This window comes from Pteropus vampyrus, unplaced genomic scaffold (assembly GCF_000151845.1).
Source record: "Pteropus vampyrus isolate Shadow unplaced genomic scaffold, Pvam_2.0 Scaffold138, whole genome shotgun sequence".
Lineage (NCBI taxonomy): Eukaryota > Metazoa > Chordata > Mammalia > Chiroptera > Pteropodidae > Pteropus > Pteropus vampyrus.
Window position 1 is genome coordinate 1,158,180 of NW_011888919.1, and position 27,171 is coordinate 1,185,350.

A 27,171-nucleotide genomic window follows, 5' to 3' on the forward strand; every position below is an offset into this window, starting at 1 on the left:
GCTGCTTTCTCCTGCGTTCATCTCCCTCGCTCCTGCCCATTCACCTTTTGTTTTTCCCTTAAACACCTTTATTAAGATGGGATTCACATATCAGACAATTCACCCATTTCCAATGTACAATTCAAAGGTGTTCAGTATAGTCAAAGGATTGTGCAGTCATCACAGTCAATGCTAGAACATTTTCATCACCCTGAAAAGAAACCCAGGGTCCATTACAGTCAGTCCCCCAGCCCTGGGCAGCCCCCGAGCTGCCCGCTCTCTGTACAGCTCCGCCCGTTGTGCACGCTGACCGCACGCGAGGGTGCCGACGCTCCCCACCCTCGCCAACACTTGTTCACCTGACGTTTTGATCGTAAACACCCTAGTGGGTGGGATGTGGTGTCTCCTTGTGGTTTTGATTCGCGCTTCCCTACATCACCTACGTCTGATGTCCAGTTCGCCTAAGTGCCAGAGCTGTCCGGCCCCCTCTCTCGTCTGCCTCCTTCCCAGCCCAGCGGGTGGCACCTGCGCCGAGTTATCAGGCCCTCAGCGGGCTCCTTACCAACTTCTCACCTTGGGCGCTGTCCGGGTCACAGCCAAAGACATACAGATAGCCAGTGGCCCTACAAAGCGATGATCAGTCTCACTAAGGTCACCGGATGACAGTGGGACAGTGAGATGGCCTCGTCTGCCCATGAGACTGACCAAAAGGGTGGAGACGATGCCGCTGGGCCCGGGCACTGAGGGTGCGGACGCCCTCCTGTGCCGCTAGGGGGCGAGGGGAGCAGACGAGGCCGTCGTGAAGTCAGCATCTTTCGTCAGACGTTCGCTGTGTTCTGCGGGCGGGCAGGTGGTGTGATGCCGGTCTCTTGCCCGTCCATTACTGTCTCACCCTGTCCCAGGTGAATCACGGCGTCATCTGTCTCACTTTCCAAAAGGTATCAGCTCCGGATTGGGAGCTGGTCCACCTCGTCATGGCTCGATGCTCACATTCCTTCCTTACCTGACCCCTCATTGCGTCCTCGGTCCTCGGGCTCCGCCAGTGCTAAAACTAACGTCACCCCAAGTTAGGAGTTTGCTTTGGAAACTAAGTGGAGTTAGGGGTCAAGCTCTGCTCTCCCTTTCCCATGCTGTGTGACCTCAGGCAATGAACTGCACCCCTCTGAGCCACACTTTTCCCATCCCTAAAAGGGTCATTTCTGCTTCCTGAGGGGTGAGGCAGACTGAGCTTGGCTGCCAGGCAGAGGGTGTCAAGAGGGGTTGAAAGAAGGGAGTTTAAGTAGAAGAATGTCGCCAGCTGGGCCTGTGGTGGGACGGGACTCTAGACTTTGGCTTTTGACTCAGCCAACCACCCTCTTCTCCCATTTCTGCTCCCCCACCCCCAGCAGCCCTCTCTATGCCCCAGCACCCACCTTCAGCACAAGAGGCTGGCACAGAGATCCTCATGGGGCGCCCCCCCCCGACTCCCTGCCAGAGCCCCGGGGGTGGGAGGGAGGTGGGTCAGAATTACGCACTATTCTGGCATTGCAGCTGAGCAAGAGCACGGAGGTGGGAGTCACACCCCTCCCTACCATCCGGCCACTCCAGAGGGACCAGACTTCCCTGTCCTCCACGCCCATACTCACCTTTGTGCGGAATGGCCCTTCCATGCACGAGTGGAGCTAGCAGGAGGAATAAAACTGCAGAGGAGAAAGGAGGGAGGGTTGGGGTCCCAGCTGGGGGAGAGAGGGGGAGGGTTGGGTCCCAGCTGGGAGAGAGAGGGGGAGGGTTGGGTCCCAGCTGGGGGAGAAAGGGAGGGTTGGGGTCCCAGATGGGGGAGAGAGGGGGAGGGTTAGGGTCCCAGCTGGGGGAGAGGGGGGAAGGTTGGGGTCCCAGCTGGGGGAGAAAGGAGGGAGGGTTGGGGTCCCAGATGGGGGAGAGAGGGGGAGGGTTAGGGTCCCAGCTGGGGGAGAGGGGGGAAGGTTGGGGTCCCAGCTGGGAGAGAGAGGGGAGGGTTGGGGTCCCAGCTGGGGGAGGCGGGTGGTAGAAGGCTCTTACCTAACAAGATCCAGGGTCGCGACGCCCCTCTGGCCCTGGTCCTGCGCCCTGGCCTGCATCTGGCTGTCCTTGGTCGGCACATGTTATAGAAACCACAGCATCTGGAGAAGATAGTTATATAGTCCTGTGCTAGTGGGGTGACTTTGCGTAGAGCTGGTCACCAGGAAGGCATGAGACCTCATACATTTATATAACATTTTGGAAGGAGGGGCTATGGAGATTGAGAACAATTACCTTGGAAGATGTCTCGCCGCCCTTGCCTGCCTGACAAACAGAGGCACTCCCTTGGTTGCCAAACACTCGAAGGGCCAGAGAATAAAGTTGAGTTTGTTTTGTCTTGTTTTACATATAGGTAGGAAAAATGTATTCAAATATTTTTTATTTAATCGACGAATTTATTTTTTAAACATTTTATTTTTCCCCATCTCCCCCCCCTCCCGTCCCCAATCAAATATTTTAAATGAGGCGGCTGGAAAGGAAGAAGCAAAGGAAGAGGCGAAAAAGTAGGGGAGGGGAATGAGAGATGATCAGAAATACGTGCCCTTTTGATACGAGCCATTTAGACGTGCACCCTCAGGAGCTCGGAAAGCTGCGGGTGGCCATGTTCATTTAGTGGATGACCAAGAAAAGAACAGATAGAGTACAACCTGCAACCTGCATTTTTAACTTATCTACCCTGGGGATTAGCCTTAGAAGGGAAATGAGAAAAGTAATGAACACAAAGCAAGTCTTATTAATGGAGGGGCGTAGGGGCGTAGGCAGGGGATCATATGTTTTCTGTTTAAAGCGGTTAAAACCAAAGTCGACTTTGTGAAACTCTGGCTTCAAGATTTCTCTCTATTTCATTAAATTTTGGATATTTGAATTTCACGACAGTTGAAAGGGGATAATTTTTAGTAGTAGTCCTGATACAGTCACGAAACAGGATGGCGTGCGAGCCTTTTTTATTAGCAGCAAAATATTCCCTGCCGGTAGAGGTGCAAACGCGGTCACTTGGCAGTTTTCTCTGGAGATGCTTAATGATTCATGCAGAAAGATTGGAAGCCCTGTGCGGGGCCTAGACCTCGCCCTCTGTATCTTTTATAATAAAATTGGAATAACATTTTCTGGGCATTCCGCGAGTTCTAGAGAACTATTGAACCTGAGGCGTTGTGGGAACCCCCGAATTTGTAGCCAGTCAGAAGTGCACATGGCCTAGGAACCCTACTTGTGGCTGGTGGGGGCAGTCTTGTGGGATTGAGCTCTCACTTGGCAGTCTGCACGAACTTGGCTGATTAGTGTCAGAATTGTAATACAGTGTTAATACAGAATGTAATACAGTATACAATACAGTATATAATGCAGTATACGATACAGTATGTAATGTAATACAGTATATAATACAGTACATAATGCAGTAGATAATGCAGTATATGATACAGTATGTGATACAGTATTGGTACAGAATGTGATACAGTGTATAATACAGTATTAATATGGAATATAATGCGGCATATAATACAGTATTAATACAGCACACAATACAGATGCGATACAGTATGTAATACAGTATATGATACAGTATTAGTGCAGAATGCGATACAGTGTATGATACAGTGTGTAGCACAGTTTCAATACAGTGTATGATACAGTATGTGGTATAGTATATAAGCGGTATTAGTGCAGAATGTAATACAGTATATAATACAGAATGTGATAGTGTATAATATAGTATGTAATAGAGTATTAGTATAGAATGCGATACAGAATGTAATGCAGTATATAATACAGTATTAGTACAGAAGGCAATACAGGATATAATACAGTATTAATACAGAATGTGACAGTATACAATACAGTATCGGTGCAGTATGTGATACAATATAGAATACAGTATTGGTATAGAATGTGATACAGTATTAATACAGATTGTAATGCAGAATGCGATACAGTATATAACACAGTATTAGTACAGATTGTAATACAGTACACCCAGTTGATGTTCAGCAGTTGGGGGTGAAACAGAGTAGTAACTAAACTAATTCTCATTACCAAGTTACTTTTCTTTTTAAATACATAACATAAAATGGATTATTTTAACCATCTTAAGGAAATACATAACATAAAATGGGTTATTTTATGTTACGTATACATAACATAAAATGGATTATTTTAACCATCTTAAGTGTACAGTTCAGTGGCGGTAAGGACATTCACACTGCTGTGCAACCACCAACACCTTCTATTTCCAGAACTTTTCATCATCCCAGACACTCTGATCCCCTTAAACAACCAAGTTACCTTTTGTTGCTACAAATATAGATCTCTAATTCCCCACTTTAGAAAGTAATTATGGGGGGAGTGAATTAATGCAATTCCTTGACAGCTTGAAACGGGGAGGTGCAAGGCGTCTTCTGCAGGGAAGCGAGGCAGGAAAGGTTCCGTGAGTGAGCAGGTTACTTCTGTGGGCAACTGGGGCTCGGTCCCGCGGGGACCCTCTAGGAGGCAGTGTACAGGCACCTCAGAGTTTGCTCCCTGCCCCTCCGAGTTCCCCAGGAGTTTTGAGAGATGGACATATCACACACCAAACAGTGGCAGAGCCTCTATTGGCCATCAGGACACCTCGGTGATCCGAAGGAACAGGCCTTCCCAAAGAGCCACGCTGGGCAGAGGACCATCCTCAGGGACCCTCAGGGACCCTGGGCTAATTCCATCATGAGCTTCTTTAAAATAATTCCTGGAAATGACGGCGCTGCTGGATCTGAACACGTGCACGGTTTTCTTTGATTCAGTGGAACAAGTCATCAGTGTTCATAGGAGAAAATTTACAAATTAAGACCGTCAAAACCCCACCTCCCAGAAATAATCGGCACTTAACATTTTCACATATTTTCCTTATATATAGTCTTTGTTATTATTATTATTATCATTATTATTTCATATTTCAGTTTTTCCCAACATTTTAGTTGGAAAATTTTCAAACCTACAGAAAAGTGGAAAGAATACACAACGAACACCAAATGCCCTTACTGGATTCACCACTTGGACACACTGTGACCTGTTTATGCCCTTCACATATCGAGAACTACATCTGTGTCTTAGGTATGGCTGCTACAACAAATCGCCACACACCTGGTGGCTTACACAGCACACATTTATTTTCTAACAATTCTGGAGGCTGGGAAGTTCAAGATCAAGGAGCTGGCCGGTTGGGTTCTTGGTGCGGGCTCTCTTCCTGTCTTGCAGGCGATCACCTTCTCACCGTGTCCTCAGTGAGAGAGAGAGAGAAAGCCCCGATGTCTCTTCCTCTTCTTATAAGGACAGTAATTCCATCATGGGGTCCCTGCCCCCATGTCTTTATCGTAACCTAATCACCTCCCAATGACTCCACCAAATACCATCACATTTGGGGACACGCATCATTCATCATGACACATTCCATCTATATGTCTCTATATACATACATATATATTTTTTTTTCCTGAATCTTTTGAAAGTAATTTGCAGATGCCATGGCACTTCCTTTATCCTTAAAAACTTACACCTGTATCTTCCAAGAATAAGGACCTTCTCCCGTGTAGTCCCCAAACCATTATACACTAAGAAAATTATTAATAATTTCATGTCATCTAAGAAACTGCTTGTTTTCAAAATTCTCCAATGTCAGAATACCTTTTATAGATTTTTTTTTCCCCTCCAATCCAGGATCCAGTCATGACTCACACATTACATTTTATTTTTTTTTTATTTTTTAGGCAAGGACCTTGTCAGCTTACAATCTCTTATTTTTTAATTATTTTTACACCTACAGCACCTGGTCTTCCTAGGTGGTCTCCCATCCAAGTACTAACCAGGCCCGACCCTGCTTAGCTTCTGAGATCAGAGGGATCGGGCTTGTTCAGGATGGCATGGCTATAGGTACATTACATTTTATAGTCATGTCTCTCTAATCTTTTTAAATTTAAGACAGGTTCATCACCTTTTTTGGATTTCGAGGACTATGTATTTTTGAAAACTCCCAACTTGGTTGCCCTGTACAAAATGACTCACACTCTGCACTCATGATGAGATTCAGAGCGAACATTTTCAACAGGAAAACGTGAGTGAGGCTGTATCTCTCCTAGAACTGCTCCATCAGATCATGGTGTCACTTTGTCCCCTTAAAGAAAAAAGAGAAAGGACACAAATAACCCAAATCAGGATGCTGAATTTGACCACTTGGTTTAGGTGGTGACCACTGGGTGTGTGCACTATAAGCGCCTTTCACTGTTTTGTGAGTAGTAGGATATCTACTCATTGACCTATTCATTCATTTATTTATGTTTTCGGCAAATATTCTGTGTTTGCAGCCTGGGTAGATGGTACTGGTGATACAGTACTGACTAAGAATTCCTGGCCCTGCTTCTTGGACTCCCAAGAAGAACAGACTGGTCTGGGAAAGACAAACCATTTTTAGACAGTGGCGATCCAGAGTGGTTGGGGCTGGGATGGGGGAGCCCTTTTGGAGGGTGATGGTCCTGGGTGGTCAGGGAGGGCTTCCTATAGGAGGAGGCATCCGAACCAAGACCTGAACATTCAAGGTGAGTGTAGAGAGGAGTGAGCCTTGCAGGCAGAGGGAAGGACATATACAAAGGCCCAGGGACAAGAGAGAGCAAAGGGGTCTGAGCACTGAATGAAATTCAGCTGGAAATTGCCAGAGCATCAGCCATGGGGCAGATCACACTGGGCCTTGAGGCCATTTGCAGGAGTCAGGACTTGTTTGTGAGCAAGTAGAAACCACTGTAGGGTTTTCTGCAGGAGAGGGCTTTGGACTCAGTGCATTTTTATTCTCCCGAAGGATGGCTCATCGGCATGCAATGTGGCTTGAGGAGGCTGCACTGAAAGCCCCTTTGGGGAGGGACCGGGACGGGGAACCGGTGGGTGGGGACAGCCAGGTCTGGCCCGGGCTGGCGACTAATCAGGCGAGGGGTCAGGGCTCCCAGATGATGCTCAGGTCCCACGAATGTTGTCTCTGGGGCACACGTGCGTGTAATTACATTAAATGTTTGTTTTTTATTCTCAGTTTAAAGAGTGAAGCCATCCTGTAAGGTTTATAAGAAGAAGTAGCAGTTCCCACCCTGCCCCCTTTCTCAGGTCACAGACCCTTTCAGACCCTTCTCCGTTTCACAGTAGGTGCTTATCCTGCCTTATCCTCAGGTGGGTTTTTTTCCCCCAAAGCAGCTTTGTTGAGGTATCAGTGATACATACGTGTATAATTTGATATTTGGACCTATGTGTGCGCCCATGAAGCCCCCACCGCATTGAAGACAGTGAGCACATCTTATTGCTCGCTCCCCAGTTTCCTGGAGCCCCTCCCTCCGGCCCCTCTCCACTCTCCCCTCCCCCAAGCAGCCACTGATCAGCTCTGTCTCACTGTGCTCACAAACGCCAGGCTGCCGGCTGCCGGCCCGGAGCAAGCTGGGTCACTCCTTCCCAGCGTTTTGTCTCACAGTGAGTGTAGCTCAGGAAGTGGGAGCCCAGGGTGCCCTGCTGTCTAGGACAGCCCGTGGGACAGGGAGTCCAGAGCCCCCGCCCCCGCCGCCCTGTCCCATGCGAGGTCGTCTTGCCGTCTCGTGTGTACCTTTGCGGTTTTTTATTAATCGATGTGAAATTCACACAACATCAAATTAACCATTTTCTAATGAACAATTAAGTGGCATTTAGGACGTTCACGACCTTGAACAGCCACCACATCTAGTTCCAAAACGTTCTCATCACTCCCCAAATAAAACTTGGTACCCACTACGTTGTCACGCCCCATCCCCTCCCCCTCCAGTCCCTGGCAACTGCCAGTCTGATTTCTATCTCTATGGATTTGCCTGTTCTGGGTGTTTCGTGTGAACGGAATTGTACAGGATGTGGCTTTTGGTGCCTGGCTCCTTCCACTGAGCACAGTGAGTTCCCGGTTGGGCCGCGTCATAGCGTGTGTCAGCGCCTCATTCCTCGTCATGGTGGAATGGTATCCCGTTGCACGGATGGGCCGCGTGTGTTTATCTGTACCTCAGCGGATGGACGACTGGGTCGTTCTCACCTGTGGGCGATTGTGAACAATGCTGTGTGAACACGCATGTCACTCACAGTCCTTTAAGGCTTAGAGTATCTGTCTGGAGGACAGCGGAGCATCCCGGACCTGCTCCAACATTTCTAGACCCAAGCCCAAGACCCACCTGGTACTGGGTGGGTCAGCTGGTGCAAGTCACTCAGTCTTTGAACCCAACAGAGCTTCCTTTGTGCTGTTATTATGACAACGATGCTGTCGCTACCTGCTGAACACTGAGGAAGGTGCCTGCTGTCAATGAGAATTGCAGAATGTTACATTTTGTAATCACGGATAAAGATTCTGCGTTGCTATCCACCGAAAACATCCTGGGCTAACTGAAGCAGAAAAGAAGACATTGGAATGCTCTTAGGTATCTCACTGCAGGCCAAGGCTAAAAATGTTGGCAGGAATCTTGGAGGTCTATAGTTCAGGACCAGTGTTGTCACCAAGAGACTCAAAATCTGTAATGGTGCCTGGAAACAGGAGCTCGTGGCTGAGACTGCAGTCGCTACTAATGTTACTGAGCTCAAGGGGTTCGTTCTGGCCACACGCGTTAAAGCGAAAGGAGACACAAACGGGATTTTGCAGCAAAGAAAGTAGAAAGTTTATGGAAGGAAATGGCACCAAGCCCAGAAACATGGGTGAGCTAATGATCTTAAGACCTGGCTTCCTCAGCACCTCTAGGGGATAGATATATCATCACGTAGAGGGAGAGATGCATGAGTCATGGTGGCTGGGGGAGTTGGGATCATGGGCTCTACCTGTCGGTCGCGGCTTGGGTGGGAGGCAGTTTGATCATTGCATCGGGTCCCGATGGCAGTCCTGGCATCCTTCTGTTTGGGTTCAGGGGGATGCAGGCAGGGTTGCGTCTTCGGTCTTCGTGGGCGTGGAGCTGAAACACACCGGAGATCAAGATGCTGAAACTCTGACTCTGTGGTCGACAGACCTGCGCTTTTGTTCCTAGGTCCTGGCTGGTGATGAAGGGAGCAGTCGTGCAATATGCAGGAGAAGGGGAGAAAAGCAAGTGAGCACAAGGCCGGTTTGCATCAAGGAGAAAGCGAAAGGAAAAAGTCGTCTCACAGAAGTGAAGCTCTGCACAATTGCATGACAGAAATAGTCCGGCGGGGTGGCCCTCCTCTCCCCCGCGGTCATGCGGGGACCCAGGCAGAGGCAGCCCCACCACCTCAGCATCTCAAGGTCGCCCCGGGGTCACGACCACCCCTGGCTGGGTGGGCACTGCCAGAGGAACTGGCCGACTTCCCAGGCCATGGGTTGCACCCCCATATTTGCCCCGCACCTACCGCCCACCCTCCTGTATGACTCATGGGCTCTCCTTGTGACCTGAAAGTCTCGCTCAAGATTTCAGGTCCAGAGAGGGACCAAGGTGATCAACCCTGGACACGAAACCTGAGAGCTGACTGCCAGGGCGGCAGAGCAGCAGAGTCTCTTCGTTGGCTGTAGAGGGAGGTGAAGTCTCACCAGGAGAGCTCACTTCGGCAGACACTCTTCCCATCGGCAGGACACTAATTTGATTCAGTGTGGCCGTGTAGCCAGCCAAGAACGTTCGACTCCCCCGCAGTGAGGGGTAGCCACGTGACATCTTGGGCAGTCTACTCCTGGCATATTCATGAGATCCAGTGGTTTCTCTTAAAAAAGGACAGATTGGATACACACGCTTTCTGTCCTTGCCTCCTGCCTAGAGGAGGGTTCGATTCTCAGAGGGACGACAAGCATCTTTTGGGCATGTGACTAAAAGCCCCGTAATAAGGAAGGTCAGGCTGATGGAGAAGGAGCCTGGGCCCCGAGCGGCATCCTGTGGCCACCGTGGTGGCCCTGGCTGCTGGCCCCAGCTCCACGGCTCTGGTAATAGAGGAGGCCACGGGAGTCTCCAGTCTCTGTCACAGGCCGTTCCTGGCCGACGACATGGCGCATCCCCAAACCAAGATGGAGGTTTCGATTTTGGAAAACTTGGCACCCCACAAATAACAAGCATGAATTCCCGAGGTCACTTCTGTTTGGCATGGGCCCACCTGGACTCAGCAGGGGCCTCTGTCATCAGCCTGCGACCCCTGGTGACAACGGCATTTGCCAGTTTCAGTGAGAGAGACTTCAAGACTCAAGTGTTTTGTTTGTTTAAACGGCTTCCTTGAGGTGTAATTTACATACCACGAAATTCACCTGTTTTTAAATGGACCCGTTGATTATTCGTGTACACTTACTCGGTTGTGCAACCATCACCACAATCCGACTTTGCGACATTTCCATCACTCGAAAAAGATCCCTCGTGTCTGTTAGCAGTTGCTCCCCATCTGGCCCTCCGCCCGGCCCCCGGCAACCACTCATCTACTTTCTGTCTCCGTAGATTTTTCTGTTCTGGACATTTCGTATAAACGGAATCGTACAGCACGTGACCTTTTGTGTCTGGCTTCTTTCACTGAGCACGATGCCTTCGAGATTCGCCCACGTTGCAGTGTGTCAGGGCTTCCTTCCTTTTTTACGTGTTAATAGTACTCCACTGTGTAAATACACCGACCTGGTTGATCCGTTCCCCAAATCAATGGACTTTTGGGTGCTTTCCCCTTTTTTAGCTGCCGCGGATATTTGTGCGCGGGTGTGCGGACGCATGTTTTTTCTCTTGGGTACATACCTAGGAATGGAATCGTTGGGTCACGTGGGGAATGTATGTGTAACTCGTCAAGAAACCGCCAAACTTTTTTCAACGTGGCCCCACCGTCCTACACCCCAGAAGTGACACGCGAGAGCTCCTTTGCCCGGAAACTTGCAAGCGCTTGGAGTTCTTTGTTGTTTTCATCATAGTTATTCTAATGGGTGTGGAACGGTATCTCACTGTGGTTCTGATCTGTATTTCCTTGATAACTAATGTGTTGAACATCTTCTCACGGGTGTTCTGGTATTTGCATATCTTCTGCCTGTTTTAATTGGGTTATTTACCTTCCCGTTGTTGAGTTTCAAGAGCTTTAGATGTATCGTGGTTGTAAGTCCTCTATCAGATATAGGATTTGCAAGTATTTTCTCCCAGTCTGTGGCTTTCTTTCTCACTACCTTAATGGTATAACATGCTTTTTAAAAATAACTTTTTGAGGTATAATTTACATGCAATAAACCGTACTTGTTTTTAAAAAACTGTACTTATTGTAGGTGTTCGGTTCGATGGATTTTATCACAGGATTTTATCACAGGTATACGAAACTACCACCATGGTCAAGGTATAGAATATTTCTATCACCCCCCCAAATTTCCTTGTGTCTCTTTGCTGTCCATCCCCCCTGCCACCCCTGCCCTCAGAGGATTACTGACGCGCTTTCTGTCACTGTACATCCATCAAAATCTTTTTTTTTTCCGAATGGTCAAAATTTATAATTGTTATGTATCCTTTTGCAAACGATTTTCTGTTTAATTGTGAAAAATCGCAGACATACAGAAAACAATATAACAAACACCCATATCTACTTTTTAGAATTAATAGACATAAACATTTCGCCCCATTCGCTTTGCCATTGATCCTTTTTTAGGAGCTAAAGCTAAATCTTTACCCCGTTCTCCCTCCAATCTGCCCGAAGTCGCTGAGTATTATTCCATGTGAAACTTTATATTTTTCCTATGTATATCTGCGTCCCTAGTCAATGCATGTTCTTGATTTTTCATCACAATGTTTGTATCTTCTGGAACTTGTATGTCTTCCCACCACATTATGTTTTGGGGACATTTCTGTGTTGAACTATATAAAGCTCATGAATTCTTTTACTTTTTTTTTCCTTTGTAAATCATGAGATTTCTTAGTCGTGAAATATTTCAGGATTGCTGGTCGGTTGGGAAAGGCATGCCTGTGGATACAGGACACTACTCGGGAGGCCAACACGAGCGATTTCACCTTTTTTGCTCTGTTTTATTTTCACTGCTGTGCTCCACAATCATAAGTGAATTTATGGATTGTGACATCATATCCTCCTCAATTTTAGGCCTTGTTTCCCTGTTGAGCCTTGACCTTGAAGGGACTGTTTAGCTCTATGGAGGTAATTGACATATGGATCTGTATTTCTTTTTAAATTATGGTAAATAAAACCCCCACATATTATAGAGTAATATTATAAAAATATAAAAGACATTCTTAACCATTCATCAAATTTTTTTGTTTTCGTTTTTTTTTAAATAAGAACGAAATGCGCCGTCATTGTTTCTGTGAGTCGCCTCAAACAGGCTGTAGTCGGGCCCCTCCCCCTCCCATTTTGAGTGGGAACTGGAGTTCCTCAGGCCTGGATTCTGGATCCATTTACCTTCTAACTGACCCTGAGGGACCCCTTGGAGAAATGAAGTAGAGAGTTCACGTTTCCGTCACGATCCTGCTCCCTGCTCCCTCTACCCAGAGCCCGGTGGGGCAACATTGGGCCAGGGGGTTCCTTTCAGGAAGGGAGAGAGAGTTCTCTGTCTCAGCCAGTGTAATATTCCAACAGGAAGGGGCAGTCATGGCGCCTTGAAGTTAGAAGTCTCAGGCTCCTCAGGTAGCCAAGGCCAAGTCTGGCCACTCACTGGCAAGGGGGAGCAGACAGACAGGTGAAGGACATTCATTTCTCTCCGTCTCAACGATGGTGCAAGTGAGCATTCAGATACATCTTTAGGAGAACAGGTTTCTTTGGTGTCTACCCAGGATCGAAATTGCTGGGTCACAAGGATTGGACACTGAGCTTTAGTAGTTGCTGCCACCTCCAGGACGGAGTGCATGGCATCTTTGCCAGCACTTGGCACGTCTGGGGTCTTCATTGCAGCCACTCTGGTGGGTCTGTAGTGCTTCCTCTGTATGATTTCAATTAGGATTTTCCTGATATGTAACTGAGTTCACCATCTTTCCTTATGCCTAGTGGCCATATCGATATCATCCTCCGTTGGGTGGTCCACCTTTCTCTTAAGATCCACAGGAGGTCTTCGCATATCCCGGGTCTGAGTTCTTGGTCAGATGGGCAGATCGCAAATGGCTCCTCAGTCCGGAACTTGCCATTTTCTGCTCTTGCCGTTGACTTTGAGGAATTAGAGTTCTTAATTTCAATGTATTCCACGATGTCACACTTTTTCTTTAAGCCTAGTCCTTTTTATGTTTTAACAAATATTCACAAATAGCGACCAGCTCAAAGTTATGATGATACTAGCCTATGTTTTTTTTTTTTTCTAAAAGCGTTGTTTGTGCCTCTCACGTTTTCATCTCCAAACTCTATGAAACTGAGTTTTGTGTAGATTGTGAGGTAGGCGTCCAGGTGTTTTTTGGTTTTTTGTTTTCTCTACGTAGAACAAAAGAATTTGCTTAGACTTTGGTTTTGCATCAAATCTGTGGATAAATTCAGGGGAAACTGATATTTTTACAACACAGTTGATTCCAATCCATTACAGATTCTTCCTGAAGGGATTACAAAAATTAGCAACACCCCCCAGCCTGCATTACGAAGTCACTATGACCCCCAAACCTGAGAAGGACTGAAGTCCACCTCTCTCATGCACATCAACACAGGTATCCATAAAAATTTAGCAAATCAAATCCAACAATATATTAAAAATATGTATATCATTTCAGAAATCCAAGTGTGGTTTAACATTTTGGAAAATTAGTCCATGTAATTCACTATATTGACAGGAAAAAAAAATGACTTATCCTGTAGATAGGTACAAGAAAAGTATTTAATAAAAATAGACACCCAATTCATGATTTAAAAAATTACTCTCAGAAATCTAGGAACACAGGGGACTTCCTTAGTGTGATAAAGTCCTACAGTAAATACCATACTTTCTTCCCTGATATCAAAAGGAGCCAAGGAATAAAGGACAAAAAATCGGGAAGGAACAAATGGTTCTTATTTGCAGCTGACCAGATATGTACAGTTTAAAGAATCGATGGACAAATTATAAGAACTAATAAGAATAAGAAATAATTTATCAAAGTTACTGGATTTAAGGTCAATATATAGAAATCAATTAATTCCTATCATCGGTACCAGTAACAAATAGAAAATGAAATTTTACAATGATGCCATCAAAATAGTATAAAATCAAAATAGTATAAAAAATATCTAATACATGGGAATATACAAGACCTCTATTCAGTAAACTATCAAAATAGTATAAAAAATATCTAATACATGGGAATATACAAGACCTCTATTCAGTAAACTATATAAAACATTATCAAAATAAAATTTAAAAGACCTGAATAAAGAGAGATACCATGTTCATGGACTTGAAGATTCAATATTGTGAAGATGTTAGATCTTACTAAACTGGTTTATAGATTCAAGTAATCCCAACTATAATCTCAAAAGCCGTGTGTGTATCTGTCTGTGTGATTAACAAATAAGTTATCAAAGTCACACAGATTAAGTCTGACCTTGTCTCCAGGCTACAGTCAGAGAAAACTGTTTAGTGGTGGCTTTTGTACCTTGAACCTTGTCATTCCTGTTCTAGGGTTTTCACCTTGACTCAACCCGTCCAGAACAGTCAGTAGGACCCCTCCCACTAGAGTGAAATCAAACACCTCAATGACACTTATCACTCCCCTAAGGGAACTTGGCCTGGCCTGGAGTAGGGACTTTCCCAGTGAACTGATCTCTCCCTGTGTCTTATAGATTAGCATCCTGTTGATGGTTAAAAGTTCCTGCTCCAAGCGCGCAGGGAAAAAGGAACCAATCCACACCCCTATCACAAGATGTCTGCTTATCATTTAAAAATTAATTACAGACAGACAAGGAAAGTCTATATGAAACAACAGACTTGGGAGTGTGGGGACAGTTATTCCCAAAGATCAGGCTTGAGAGAAGTTTGGAGGCCTTAAAAATCATGCTAAGGATTTTGATCTTTCTCCTGGGGGTACTGTGAGCCATAGCGGGGTCGCAGGGGAAGGTCGTGGTCAAATTTATGCTTTAAAAAGACTCCTCTGGCTGCCTTGTGGGTGCCGGGCTGGAGGGGGTGAGACCGAGGGGGGAAGACCAGTGAGGAGCCTGGGCCCCAGGAGAGGTAACTGAGCGTCAGCCCCTGGTGTCAGGCCTGCCTCGTTGGGTGGGGCTCACCCACCTGTTCTCTGCACCACAAACTCTAGCGTAGCTGCCAGTCAACCTGAGTGACCCACACTCTCAGAGTTTTCAATTAGTCCACTTCTCCAGATGTAGATTTTAAAAAGCTACATGGAGACTCTAAACTCGTCTCCGTATTTGGATCTTTTATAATACATTCTTTTTCATAAAGACAATGAAAAATCACAAATATGGTTGCAAAACGAAACCAAAAACCCTCAAACTGAAAGATGTTCTGAACGGAAAAGTTGGTGAAAGCCCCCAGAATGTGGAACGAAGCGGAATGATGACAACACAGGAGGGGAAGGTCTCAGGAGGGGAAGGACCAGTGCGGGCAGCGTGCCAGCCCGGGACGGGACGTGCTCCAGACGAGAATTAAGGGAAAAGAGGGAGGAGGAGATGCATCGTATGTGCAAAGCCAGGGGGTTGTCGAGACCACCCTCACTCTGACAACAACTGCAAGTTCAGGGGGCCCCCAAACAATCCCCAGTTTCACTCGTTTGGTAGAGGGACTCACGGGGACTCACTGATCGTTATACTTCCGGTTACAGTTTATTACAGAGAGAGGATACAGATTAAAATCAGCCACAGGAAGAGGTTCATGGGGCAGAATCCAAAGGACTGCCAACTGGGAGCTTCTAGTGTTCCTCTGTCCTCTCCTGGTGGAATTGTGGACAGCGCTATCTTCTCCCAGCAACAATGAGTGACAAATGCATGGAGTATTGTCACCAGGGAATGCAGATGGGTCCTACAGATAAGGTTCACCAAGCCTGTGGCTGACTTTAGTTTCTAGCCCCTCCAAGGTTGAGCCATAGGTGGCCCAAAGCTCTCGCCATAAATCACATCCCTAGTGTAGATTATCTGGCATGGCCAAGGCCCCAGGTAAACGAAGACACTCTTATCAGGCAGGACATTCCAAGGACTTAAAGAGTTACTTCTCAGGACAAAAGGGCACAGACCAGGCCCCTATTTGGGTAAAGTTAATCCTGTATTTCACAGACAAGAAAAATTCCAAGGACTAAAGAGAGAAACAAAGTTCAGATAGAAAAGTATAAAATAATGGAAACAAGAAAAACTCACTCATAAACTCATCCTGGTGCAATATCAGTGACACAAGAATGACCAAACAATGACAACAACAACAACAACAACAACAACAACAACAACAACAAAGACCTCTGCCCATTACAAATGATAGAACCAGGACTCTAAACTACTGAGGATTATGATTCTGAACTCGTAATTCTGGGCCGAGAGGAGACAGTATCATCTAGTCTAGTGTGAAAGTGGAAAAAGATACTTAAAAAAGGCAGAGATCCGAAAACACTTACCTACCGTGCACTCTTTCTGAAAAAGGTATGTAGGGATATACTTCAGCAAAACTAAAATGGAATTCAACAAAGAGGAGGACACAGATTCCTCAAGAGAAGGAACAGTGTGAAGGGGACAATGTGAGGACGCTGGGAGGACAGCCCTGCAGTGGCCCAGGACACAGCCAATGGGTCTACAGCTGACTAATAAAGAGAATAGGAGCAAAGAACTGGATGATCTCGGTCACAGAGAGAGTTAGCCATTTGGGGGTTAAATCTGGCAGAAACACTACTGTAGGGAAAACTGAAAACTTCATACAGTAAAATCAAGGTCTAAATATGAGAAAACTCAAGTGTGGCATGACACGAAGCAATGTTTAAAGCCATTTAATGTTCATGCTTCAGACAGCATAGAACATGGGCTCTGAAATAAAATGACGTCTTCATTATGGAATCCACAGTAATTAGTATTTACAGAGCTTTAAGAGTATACATGCACTACATTTTCATTTTCAGACCTCAGCCTATGGACAAGGCACAGTAAATACTTAGTATAACCTCAGAAAGATACCTTGACAATGTAAAAATAGTAATATGGTAAACCGACCACTGGAGGTGGAAGGGGGAGGGTCGAAGGCAGGGCAGGGCAGTTAATGTGGTACAGGTGCCAGGAAGTTGAAGCAATAGGCATGTTATTTAGAATTACAAATGTTACCAATAAATAGTAACAAAATAAGAATCACTTTCGAAAATTGGGAGAGGAAAGGAAAGGATATAGAATATGTGTTAAAAAATCACAGGATGAGGGGTGGGAGTGGAAAATCAAGTCATAATCTTTTTAAAAATTCAATTTGGTAAACTACGAAATCGAGGTATAAGCTTGTGATTTGGCATCATAGGGAAGAAGTAAATGCAGAAGAGATCAAAAGTGGTTAACCTTTGAGGAGTAAGATTAAAGGCTGAGGGGCAAAGATGGACTTCCTTTTTCAGTATACCCCCTTCTAAACACCGCCCCCACACCTCAGGCATAAGGTATTCTCACCAAAAGGAAGAAAAGGTAATTACATCAGCCTGACTGCTGTAAACGGTAGTTGGAAGGGATGAAGTATAAAATGTTTTCAGGAATTCATCTCCTAATGAGCCCGAAGAGGCTTCTTTCCCCCCATCAGTTCGTGTATCTATGCGTCAATATTATTTACTACTGGAGTGGGTCAGGTCTCAGCATCAGCTCTATATGTAACATTTCCAAACGGCGACAGTGCTGCTAAGCCTTATTCACGTGAATAAGTGATTAGGTAAAGAAGTGAGAGCAGCGTGACTCTAGGCCCGCGCTCCTACCCAAGCCCCGGACCGCTCAGAGAGCACACTTCAAGGGCCTTGCGGGGAGCGGGGAGGGAGCCAGGCTGGCCTCGGGTGGCAGGGGGCGGAGATCGGAGGGAGGGAGCTTGAGCTCCGGCTCTGGACTCGTTACCACTCCAGCCGTGCGGCTGGGGACGCAGGACCTCCCCTCCAGGGCAGCGTCTCTCAGAATCTTCTGGACGCCGTCCAAAGATGCCCGCCGGGCCCTCCCAGCCCAGATACCTAACTGGGCTTTCCGCGTGCGACGCCCGGCGCCCACTCCCCGACCGCGGAGATTCGGGCTGCCGTGTCCCCACGGTTCCCACCAGGACACTGAAGCATCTACGGGCGGGGCTGGCAGGGGGCTCCCCAGCAAAAGATCCCTGACCCCTTTCTTTCCCCACAGTGTACCACTGGGCGGAGATGCGGGCCAAGCTGCGCATCATGGGCTTGAACACCGAAGCCGTCAAGCCGCTGAACGAGGCGGCGGCCGTCGAGCTGGGCGCCGAGTTGCTGGGCGAAACCACCGTCTTCTTGGTGGCCGGCGGCTGTCTGGTGCTGGAGTACTGGCGCCAGAAGATGCAACAGCGTCGCAAGGAGGGGGAGCAGCGAGCTGCCTGGGGCGCGGTGCAGGGCGACGTGGACCACCTGGAGCTGGCGCTGGAGCAGCTGCAGGCGCAGGTGCGGGCGGCGGCGCCGCTGAGCGCCCTGGAGGAGCTGCGGGCGCAGATGGAAGACATGCGCGCCCAGCTCTGCGAGCCGGACTCGGACGCGCCGTCTGCGCCCCAGATGGAGCCCGCGTCCCAGGAGTAGGAGGCCGCAGGGCCCTGGTCTTGCACGTGACTGTTGTCTTGGCTGCGACTTCTCCGACTTGGCCTCCTGTCTGTCCACACTGTTCGTTCCTGAACCGGCCTAGCTATTACCACCCCGTCCCTGTAGAGCGGAAGGGATCCTACACTGGGGCTGATCCAACCAGGCGTTTGGTCACTTCCCCCCACTAGGTGGGCCAGCAGGACACAGGGACCTGGCCAGCTCATTCTGTCATTCACACCTCCACTTACCTGAGGAGTGATCCTCTCCCGGGGGCCTCAGCCATCGCACGGGGCGGGGGGGGAACACTCTGCCCCCTCCTCGTTGGTACAGTCCATTGTAATGATGGAGACACTTCCGCTGGACCCCGCGCCCGGGCCCCGTCCACCTACCTCACCCTGTAGTGCAGGGAATGGGATGGATCTCGGACGACTTTAGGTCCAATGGGCCACTCAGTGGCGCCTGTCTTCAGTCCACCATCCGTACCTCTACTGGGGTCCTCGCCTCAACTGGATCTGTCCAACAGACCTGCCCCACACCCCCCTCCCTTAGTCTGTGGCACAACCCCCTGGGGAAGGCCGTTTGGGGTCCTCTCTTGCAGTTCCACCAGCTCTCCCTGCTCCCCACTTTCTGTGATCTGTTCCAACAGGACATGGCCCTTCAGGGTAGAAAAATGGTTCTGCTTAGGGCTGAACAATTCTGGTATGGCCAAAGCCCCCAGTTTACCTGGCCCAAAGGTCTGGACTACTGCTGTTCTTACCCACAGTTCTCCCTAGCTGGCCTCTCATAGGGACCCACCTGTTCCCCTGCTCTATGGGTAACTGTCACACCCCCCACCTTCCAAGCCTGCTCTTCAGTACTCAGGGATTCCCCCATCCTTCTTGCCCTTGGACTGGACCCCCAGGCCCCCTCGACCTCCTTCATGCAAAGGCCTCCTCCGCGGGACCCCCAGCCCCTCAGCCCTTAAGTTCCCCACTCCCATCCAAAGGGACTGTTCCACCAGACAGTGTTGCCTACCCAGCCTACCCGCTGCCAACCCACTGAACTGCTCGGGGAGGGGGGTGGCGGTGCATGAGCTCTGCGACTTCTGAATTCTATTTTTTTAGACTGTTGATGTTTTACAATTAAAGGAGCTCTGGGTAAAGAAGTCATCTTAAGAATGTGTCTGAGAACCATGGATACAATGCTCATTAAAACCAGGAGAGAAGCTGGGTGGGCAGGGAGCAGAGGGTCATCCTATGAGCCCTATCCCAGATGGGGAAACTGAGGCCCAGGGAAAGCAAAGGGACTTGCCCAAGGCCACACAGCCCACGAGGGACTATCCCCTGGCTTTCTCGAGGGTGGTGGATTGAATGAGGAGGGCAGCGAGGAAGGCCCCTGGTAAGGGGCAGGGGAGGGAGGGCGGTCTGTTGAGAGCTCCAGAGGAAGCAGAAACCGCCCTGACTGCAGCAGCCTGAGGGAACCGGAACAGGTGCAGGGCAGGAAGGAACATGGGGGGGCGTGCAGATCGCTGGGGGAGGGGGGCACGCCCCCATCCTCATCAGAGCAGCCCTTTGAATCACTCCAGAAATCTTAGCATTTATAAAAATTGGCAGATTTATTCCGAAGGGGCCCATTTTCAAGAAGCTAAAGGTGAAGGTGGGAGAGGGGAGATCTCCCCCTTTCCTTTCTTCCTCATCTTCATTTTCCCTAAGGGGGTAAAAATGGCCTGGACCCCAAAACCTACCCAAATAAAAAATCCAAAAAACCGAGGTTCCAAAAAGTTAACAGCATCTTAATTCCTCATAGAAAAGGGCAAGGTGCCAGAGGGAAGGGAGGTCCCTGGGGTGGGCGGAGGTGCCCCAGCCTGGTGGGACATCCCCTTCTTAAATAGCTGCCCCAAATGTGACAAGCCTGGGGATATAGCATTTAAAAACTCCCCATACCCCGTTTTATCAAAACCAAAGAGAAAAAAAATTTCCCTTTCCCCCCAAAACCTAAATATATATATATATTTTTTTCCTTAAAAAAACAAAACTTCGAAGGCATTAAGCGTTAAAGTGAATCTAGAACAAGGGAATGTGAAATTCCCTCCCTCCTTCACCCTTACTGTGGGGTTAATTGGTACATCCCCAGCAGAGGGACCAGCCCCAAGGGGATGGCGAGGGGAAGGACCAAAGGGAGCAAAGGGTGGCGGCTCCCCAGCCAATCAGCAGCCAGTATGGGCGTGAGCACGGCGCCAGGGAAGCCACACCCCCCTTGGAATTTTCCAAGTGGGATGGGGAGTGGGGAAGACGCATTCCTGCGTAGTCTTCAGCCAATTCCAATTCAAGTTGAGGCAGGGAAAGCAGGGTGACAGGCGGGGTGTGCGGAAAGAAGAAACGGGATCTTCTGGAGCCCTGTGGTCAGGGGGAACCCCGCTTCCTCAGCTCCTGGACAAAGGCTGGAAGGAAACAAGGGGCAGAGGTCAGGGGCAGGGCCTCTTCCCCCTTTCCTTCCAAAACAGAGCTCTTCCCAAGAGAAAAGATGCCTCCAAAATAAATGTTTGAAATAAAAAAAACACCTCACCTTCAATTATTTCCTCTTTCACTTTTCGTAATTCCTTCCTCACCTCTTCCAGAAGCTCCTGAAAATAATGGGGTGCAATGGATCAGAAAAGGTGTCTGGACTTGCAGAAGTGAATCGCCTTTCTAAATGACTGAAGGGTCAGAGGAAGGAGGTTCAAGCTCCCCCACCCCCCAGCCACCATGACATCACTGAGCAGGCCACAGAGGGACTGAAGAAGTCTTAAGGGAGAATTTTGGATCTTCGGAGCCAGAAGCAAAGTACTGGAGAACATCCAGTACCAGAATTGGCAAATACCTTCCAGTGTCCTGCCAACTCCTATTGGTGAGGAATGTCTGGGGCCAGTGTGCTGAAAAGGATTCTGGGTACTCATCAGGAATGTGTTGCAGTGATAGATTAGTAAGGTCTGTCAAGGGCACTAGATGAGGGGGTTGTGGCGTCTGTGCCTCCCCTGACCTGATCCAGTATCTTCCTTTCTCACGCTGGAGAACTGAGCATTTCTAAGGCCTTCCCTAGGATCATGGGGCAGGTCAGTGGCAGAGCCGGGGCCCATGTCTCTTTTCTTCCTGCGTCCCCTTTCTAGCTCCCAACCTCACCTCCGGCTCCCTCCCCAAGCTACCTGTTTCACCCTCTCCAGGTCTGACTCATCAGCAGCGCTGGGTGTAGGGGCGTGGGCCTCGGAAGTGGTCACAGAGGACGACGACTTCATCCTAGGAGAGATGGCGTGTTTGGGACAGAAACAAAGTTAGAGGGGTCAACATCACATTCCTCCCTACAAATTCGACAAATCTAACAACTTTGGGTTGGTGGGGCCCCAGGATTGATGGCCCACCTTGGCAAGGTTGTGCTGTTCTTCTCCCAGGGTCTCCGCACAGGTTCTGGGGGACAGGCAACAAAGCAGAACGATTAGGGTCAAAGAATGCTCCGCCTCAATCTTTCTCCCATAGCCTCACGCCTCTGGTCAAAGAACCACCTCGGGAGACTACAATCCCCAGCATTATTTGCACAGACCCTCTCACGAGGGTGCTTTATGTGAAAACAGGGCATCCTGGGACATGTAGTTCCTGCGGCTAGACTGGGCTCTCACTTTACTCACCACTGTGAGCGGGGACTCTGGCCTCTGGCTCCTCCTGCTGGTGGGAAATAAAACTGTCATGAGCCAGCCCATTTCACGCCTCTGCTCATCTTCCTCTTCCAGGTTCAACCCAGCCCAACCCTGTCACACCGAAAGGTACATCCTAAGGTGTATATGGTAGGAAGAGCCCTTAACTCACATTGGCAGATTCATCCTTGGGGGGTTTCTCTCCAACTAGTGTGGCTTTCCTTCTGCAGGGGGGAAAGGCAAAAACAGATGGATCCAGCCCACCCTCAGGCACTCAACGATTCCCCTTCCCAGAGTTCTAGAAAGGTGGATCCTACGGTGCAGTCCCGGAATCCGTGAAGGCTAAGAAAACTTTAGTTTTAGAAGTTAAAGAGAGTATTGTTCTCAGAGCGGAGTGGGAGTTTTACACTTCTCACATTTGAGAATCACAAAATGCCAAGGGCGGAGGATTCTAAGATGCTAGGATTCCAGGAATGAACCCGAGTTGCCGGATTTCGAGGCAGGAACTTCTAAAGTCCTTGAATTCTGGGTTTTAGAACATTCTAGAGATGGTTGCAAACCTTGGCCATCCTAGGAGAATGCAGCCTCCAGCATTAGATCCCAAACCTGGCTATCGAAGTGGGAAATTTCACCCAGAGAAACAAAAAATGTGAATCTGAGCCCTCCCCGCACCTCACCCTACTGAACAAGAATCTCCAGATGATAACTGCTGGTCTGAGGGGTTTGTTCCCAGAGCTTAACACAGGCCTGGGCTCCAGGCTCAGGCTCACCTCCGGGCCAGCATGGCGTTCATCTCTTCCATGAGCCCCCCGCCTGTGCTTCGACTGCTCTCAGCTTTGGGGGCTGAGGGCCCCCCTGAGGCCTCCTCCTGCTGGAGAAATTAACAGAGAGGAGGGGACCTTTATGGGTAAGACTCCTGACCTCCCAGGCCCTCTTGTGACACCCCCAGGCAACTGTGGCCTCACTTCCCATTATTCCATCAGGGCCCCAAGTCACCACACCGCCTGCCACGCCTGGCCCCCTTACCTTGCTGACTTTCCTGAGTTTGGCTCCGGCAATGGCTGCAGCCAGGCCGGGGGCCCCCGTCCCACCACCACTGGGGCCTGCTGCTGTGGGGAGAGGGGGCGGAGGGGGTGGGCCTCCCCCTGCTCCATGCCCCACAGCTGAGACCCCCGATGGGGGCAGACCAGGGGGTGGGGGGGGACCCGGAGGAGGCGGAGGTCCTGGAGGTGGGGGTGGCCCCCCAGCTGGGGGAGCAGGTGGGCCTCCTGCAACAAACACAAAAAAGGAGGGGTGCTGAGAGAGAAGCCTGAAGCCTCATTCATCGTCGTCTCACTGGGCCAGCCCCTCCTCCGGGGAGGTCCCCCCGATTCCTGAGGCCATTTGAGCAGTCACCTGCATTGGAGACCCGGCGTTCCCGCTCCATGTGCTCCGGCTGCCTGAGGAGGGACGACGGAGCTGCCGTCACTTCGGGCCCCGAGGAGGGCCAGCAACCTCTGGCCCCTCTCTGAGGTCTCCAGTGAGGCCGGTTCCTAAGCCCCACCCGCGTGCCTTCCTTCCCGAAGGGCCCAGGAGAGGGTTGGGAGGGGACAGCAGGGACATAGTGAGACCAAGATGAAAGCATTTAGTGTCATCACACTGTCAAGAACATTCGAATTACAAAATGCCCAAGATCCTTTAAACGACCAACTTTTGGACTCCGGGAATGGGGGCGGGGGGAGCGGTGGAGGGGGCGGGATGTGAAGGGTCAGAAAGTTCTACAACTCTGGGTGTCACGAGTTTCTCAAACCCCAGGAAGTGGGAGTTTCTGAAAGCTGTCAATTTCTAGTCCCCTGGGAGTTGGAACATTCTGGAAACTGAGAGTTGGAGAGTTCTGAACTCTAGGAGTCAAGAGTTCTGGAACATCCCAGAACTCTGGCAGTGGCAAGGTCCCCCACCCAGGGCCCGACCCCACCTTTTGTGCTGCTCCGCCTCCTCGGGGGAGGGACCGTTCTGGACAGACCAGGTAGGAGGCCCCGCAGGTGGCTGAGGTGGCGGTGGTGCTGCTGGAGGCCCACCTCCTGGAAGGTGAGAGTGGGAAGGGCGACGAGTCAGCCTTGGAACCCTGCCACGTCCCTTGGCACTTTCCCTCAGCTCAGAGGCCACCTGGGAATCCTGCCCTGAGGCGCTCACTTCCTTCTCCCTCGGGATGAACTTCTGGGATGAGGGGTAGCACCACCTTCCCTGACTGAGCTGATATGAGGCGGGTGCTGTGGTGATGTCCCCAAGTGACAGGTGGGACAGCAAAGGCCAAGAAGGGGCAGTCACTAGGCCCCAAGCCCTACAGACCAGAATTTACAGTAACAAGGCGAACTGAGGCTGACTCTAGCATCCACTCTTAACCACCGGCTGCTGAAACCCCCAGCCCGAGAACCCCGGAAAGCGTGACAGCCTCTTCCTCACCCACCCCCAGGCCTGGGCTCCCCTGGACCCAAACTGCACACCCTGTTTCTCTCTGTGCCCCCAGGCAAGCAGTCCCTTCCCCACGGGCTCTGAGGCTGCTCAAGGAAGCAAGACACCTCTGCCATTTGGTGACTGCAGCAGCAACCGCAGACCGCCAAGGCACAGCAGTCTCCTAAAGCCTCACTGTCCAACGGACCTGGCAGCCCCAGGGAGCTCGTCATAAATGCAGAAAATGCAGAAGCTCAAGCCACCTCCACAGCCCGACCGAACTGGAATCTGCATTTTACCCAGAAGCTCAGCCGATTCGTGGGCACGCTCATTTATCTCGACCTGGGAGGCGGTCACCCAGGAGTGCACGCGTGTAAAAATTCATGCAGTGCACTGCACGGCTGGAATCCGGGTGCGCAGCGCTCACACGAGAACCCGCGCGGAATCCTCAGAATAATTCGCCACAGTAGCAATGAATTAGCCCCATTTTCAGATGAATAAACGGAGGCCCGGGCCGCACGCAGGGCTCCGCGGTTCCCTCCGCCCGCTCTCTCTAACCTTCCAAGGCCTCGAGGGCGCTGGCCATGCCCGCGGCAAACTGGGCGGCGTCCTCCTTGCTGCCGAAGTTGAGGCCCCAGACCTGGCGGGCGTCGCGCCACTGGTGGAAGTTGGGGGTGGCCTGGTTGTACTTGAGACCCCGGATGATGGCACAGTTGATGACCACCTGGCAGGATGGGAAAGGGGGGTGAGGGGTGGCGGGGCGCAGCGGTGGGGGCGCCATCCGCGGAGGGGGAGGAGGAGGAGGAGGAGGAGGAGGAGGAGCGGGCGTCACCTGCTGGTCCGGCTGCATTTTCCGGCCGACCACGCGGAAGGAATTGGCTGTGGGGTTGTGGTAGATCTGGACTCGGCTGAAGGCCTGGGGGCCGGTGCCAGCAGGCAGCCACCGCTTGTTGCCGTCATCGTAAAGCATCACAGTGGCCCGGCTGGAGCAGATAACCGTCTCGCTGCCAGGAAAAAGGGTGAGAGGCCATTTAGCAGAGGAGACAACAGCATCCTCCCTCCAGGGGCCGGCCACCTTCTCCATCCGGGTCCCCCTGGGAGAGTCAAAGAGACAATGCGAGAAGAGGAGAAAGACACGGCAAGAGGCAGAGAAAGATCCTTGAGAACGAGAGAGACTGGGTGGGAAAAACAGACAGGCAGGACAGAGCAAGACAGACAGCCTGGGAGGGACAAAGAGACAAACTGGGGAAATTAGACAGATGAGCAAAGATACAGACAGAGAGAAAGAGACAGGGAGAGGAGTCGGACAGACAGACGGGAAGGGACAAACACACAGGTTGACATGGAGGGAGAGGTGAGAGGCGGAGACAGACAGACAAGGGAACGGTGAGGGGGAAACAGACGGAAAGAGCGATGGACAGAGTCGGAGAGAGCCAGGTGCAGGAGGGGGACCCAGGAGAAGCAGGGCGGTGAGGACAGGGCGGGGACTCTGCCTGGCACTGCTGGAGCCTCAGTTTCCCAGGGTGCTTGGACCGCTCCCGCCCCCACTCCCCACTGGGATCAGAGGGGGAAGCTGAGGCCCAGGGAGGGGAAAGACACGGCCTGCAGCACGTTGGGAAGCTCAGCTGAGCTCCGGGCTCCGTCTCAGTCTCTTCCACTTCCTGCTGCCATCCATCCATCTACCTCTGCCCCCAGACATCACTGGCCATCAGCAGACACTCCCTGCTCTGTCGAGGCCACGTCTTGGTCAGTGACCCAGACAGCCCCAGCCACACCCTCCAGCGCAGGAAACGGCCCAGTCTCCAGACAGGGACAACTAAGAGCTAGGCCCAGGGTACCCAGGAGCAAGTGACATCTGACTCAGCCTTGGGGGAGGGGTCGAGAAACTCGCCGAGTTTAAGATCTGAAATCCAGGGACCTGGGTTCAAATCTCCACTGAGCCGCCCACTCCACGTGACTCAGACGAGCGACCCTCCCACTCGACAACGGAAAACCAGGGAAATGGCAGTCCCCTCTCCCAGGGCAGCGGGAGGAGTAAATGAGTCTGGGCACGTAAAGCGCTTGGCGCAGTGCCTGGCACTTAGAAACTGCCAGCCTCCCTCTCACCGGTACCCTGAACAGCCACAACCCTCCCGGCCCCCTTGGGTCCTCTTGGGGAGGTTCACCCTCCCCTGCCCCAATAAGGAAACTCAGGCTCCCAGACAGGAAGTGACTTGCCCAAGGTCACACACCCACCAGGGGGAAGCGCTAGCCCCCACCCCCACCCCCACCTCCACCCAATTTTTTCCTGAAAAGAGGAAGTTGGTGGTCAGAGGTTTCCGGGGAGAGAAATGATACCCACAATGGCTCTGTCTCTATCAGGTCTGGGGGCTGCAGCATGACGCCGATGCTGTCAGAGACAGGGCAGGGAGAGCCCTCAGCAGACCCAGCTCCGCGTTCCTAGGCTGGGAGGCTGAGTCCCCCAGACACTCCCAAGTTTACACGGCTGTGGTG

At 50.3% G+C, this 27,171-nt stretch overlaps 2 protein-coding genes, 1 long non-coding RNA gene and 1 pseudogene across 8 annotated transcripts in view; 1 reads left to right on the forward strand and 3 right to left on the reverse strand.

Annotated features, from left to right (window-relative positions):
• Positions 1-19,753, forward strand: part of OPA3 (OPA3, outer mitochondrial membrane lipid metabolism regulator) — a 67,366-nt gene extending 47,613 nt beyond the window's left edge. Inside the window, exon 2 of the mRNA XM_011367946.2 lies at positions 18,199-19,753. Within this exon, the coding sequence (XP_011366248.1) occupies positions 18,199-18,605 (407 nt within the window). The 3' untranslated portion in view covers positions 18,606-19,753. The remainder of the gene's footprint in view (positions 1-18,198) is intronic.
• Positions 5,798-5,915, reverse strand: LOC111744657 (annotated as a pseudogene).
• Positions 7,613-14,000, reverse strand: LOC111744633. Its single transcript, XR_002782251.1, has 2 exons — positions 8,836-14,000; positions 7,613-8,065 (listed from the first exon to the last, which is right to left on the reverse strand). It is a non-coding gene; the product is annotated as an uncharacterized LOC111744633 (long non-coding RNA).
• Positions 19,754-20,174: 421 nt separating the features above from the next.
• Positions 20,175-27,171, reverse strand: part of VASP (vasodilator stimulated phosphoprotein) — a 13,637-nt gene continuing 6,640 nt past the window's right edge. For 3 of the 6 annotated variants that reach the window (XM_011367943.2, XM_023535352.1, XM_023535356.1), the window contains exons 2-13: positions 25,511-25,682; positions 25,237-25,402; positions 24,203-24,308; positions 23,644-23,687; positions 23,275-23,516; positions 23,019-23,119; positions 22,421-22,472; positions 22,243-22,279; positions 21,979-22,024; positions 21,766-21,856; positions 21,150-21,207; positions 20,175-21,024 (exon numbers count right to left, since the gene is read on the reverse strand). In XM_011367943.2, the coding sequence (XP_011366245.1) occupies positions 20,987-21,024; positions 21,150-21,207; positions 21,766-21,856; positions 21,979-22,024; positions 22,243-22,279; positions 22,421-22,472; positions 23,019-23,119; positions 23,275-23,516; positions 23,644-23,687; positions 24,203-24,308; positions 25,237-25,402; positions 25,511-25,682 (1,153 nt within the window). In that variant the 3' untranslated portion in view covers positions 20,175-20,986. The remainder of the gene's footprint in view (positions 21,025-21,149; positions 21,208-21,765; positions 21,857-21,978; positions 22,025-22,242; positions 22,280-22,420; positions 22,473-23,018; positions 23,120-23,274; positions 23,517-23,643; positions 23,688-24,202; positions 24,309-25,236; positions 25,403-25,510; positions 25,683-27,171) is intronic. The other 3 variants (XM_023535355.1, XM_023535353.1, XM_023535354.1) reach the window with 3 other exon arrangements.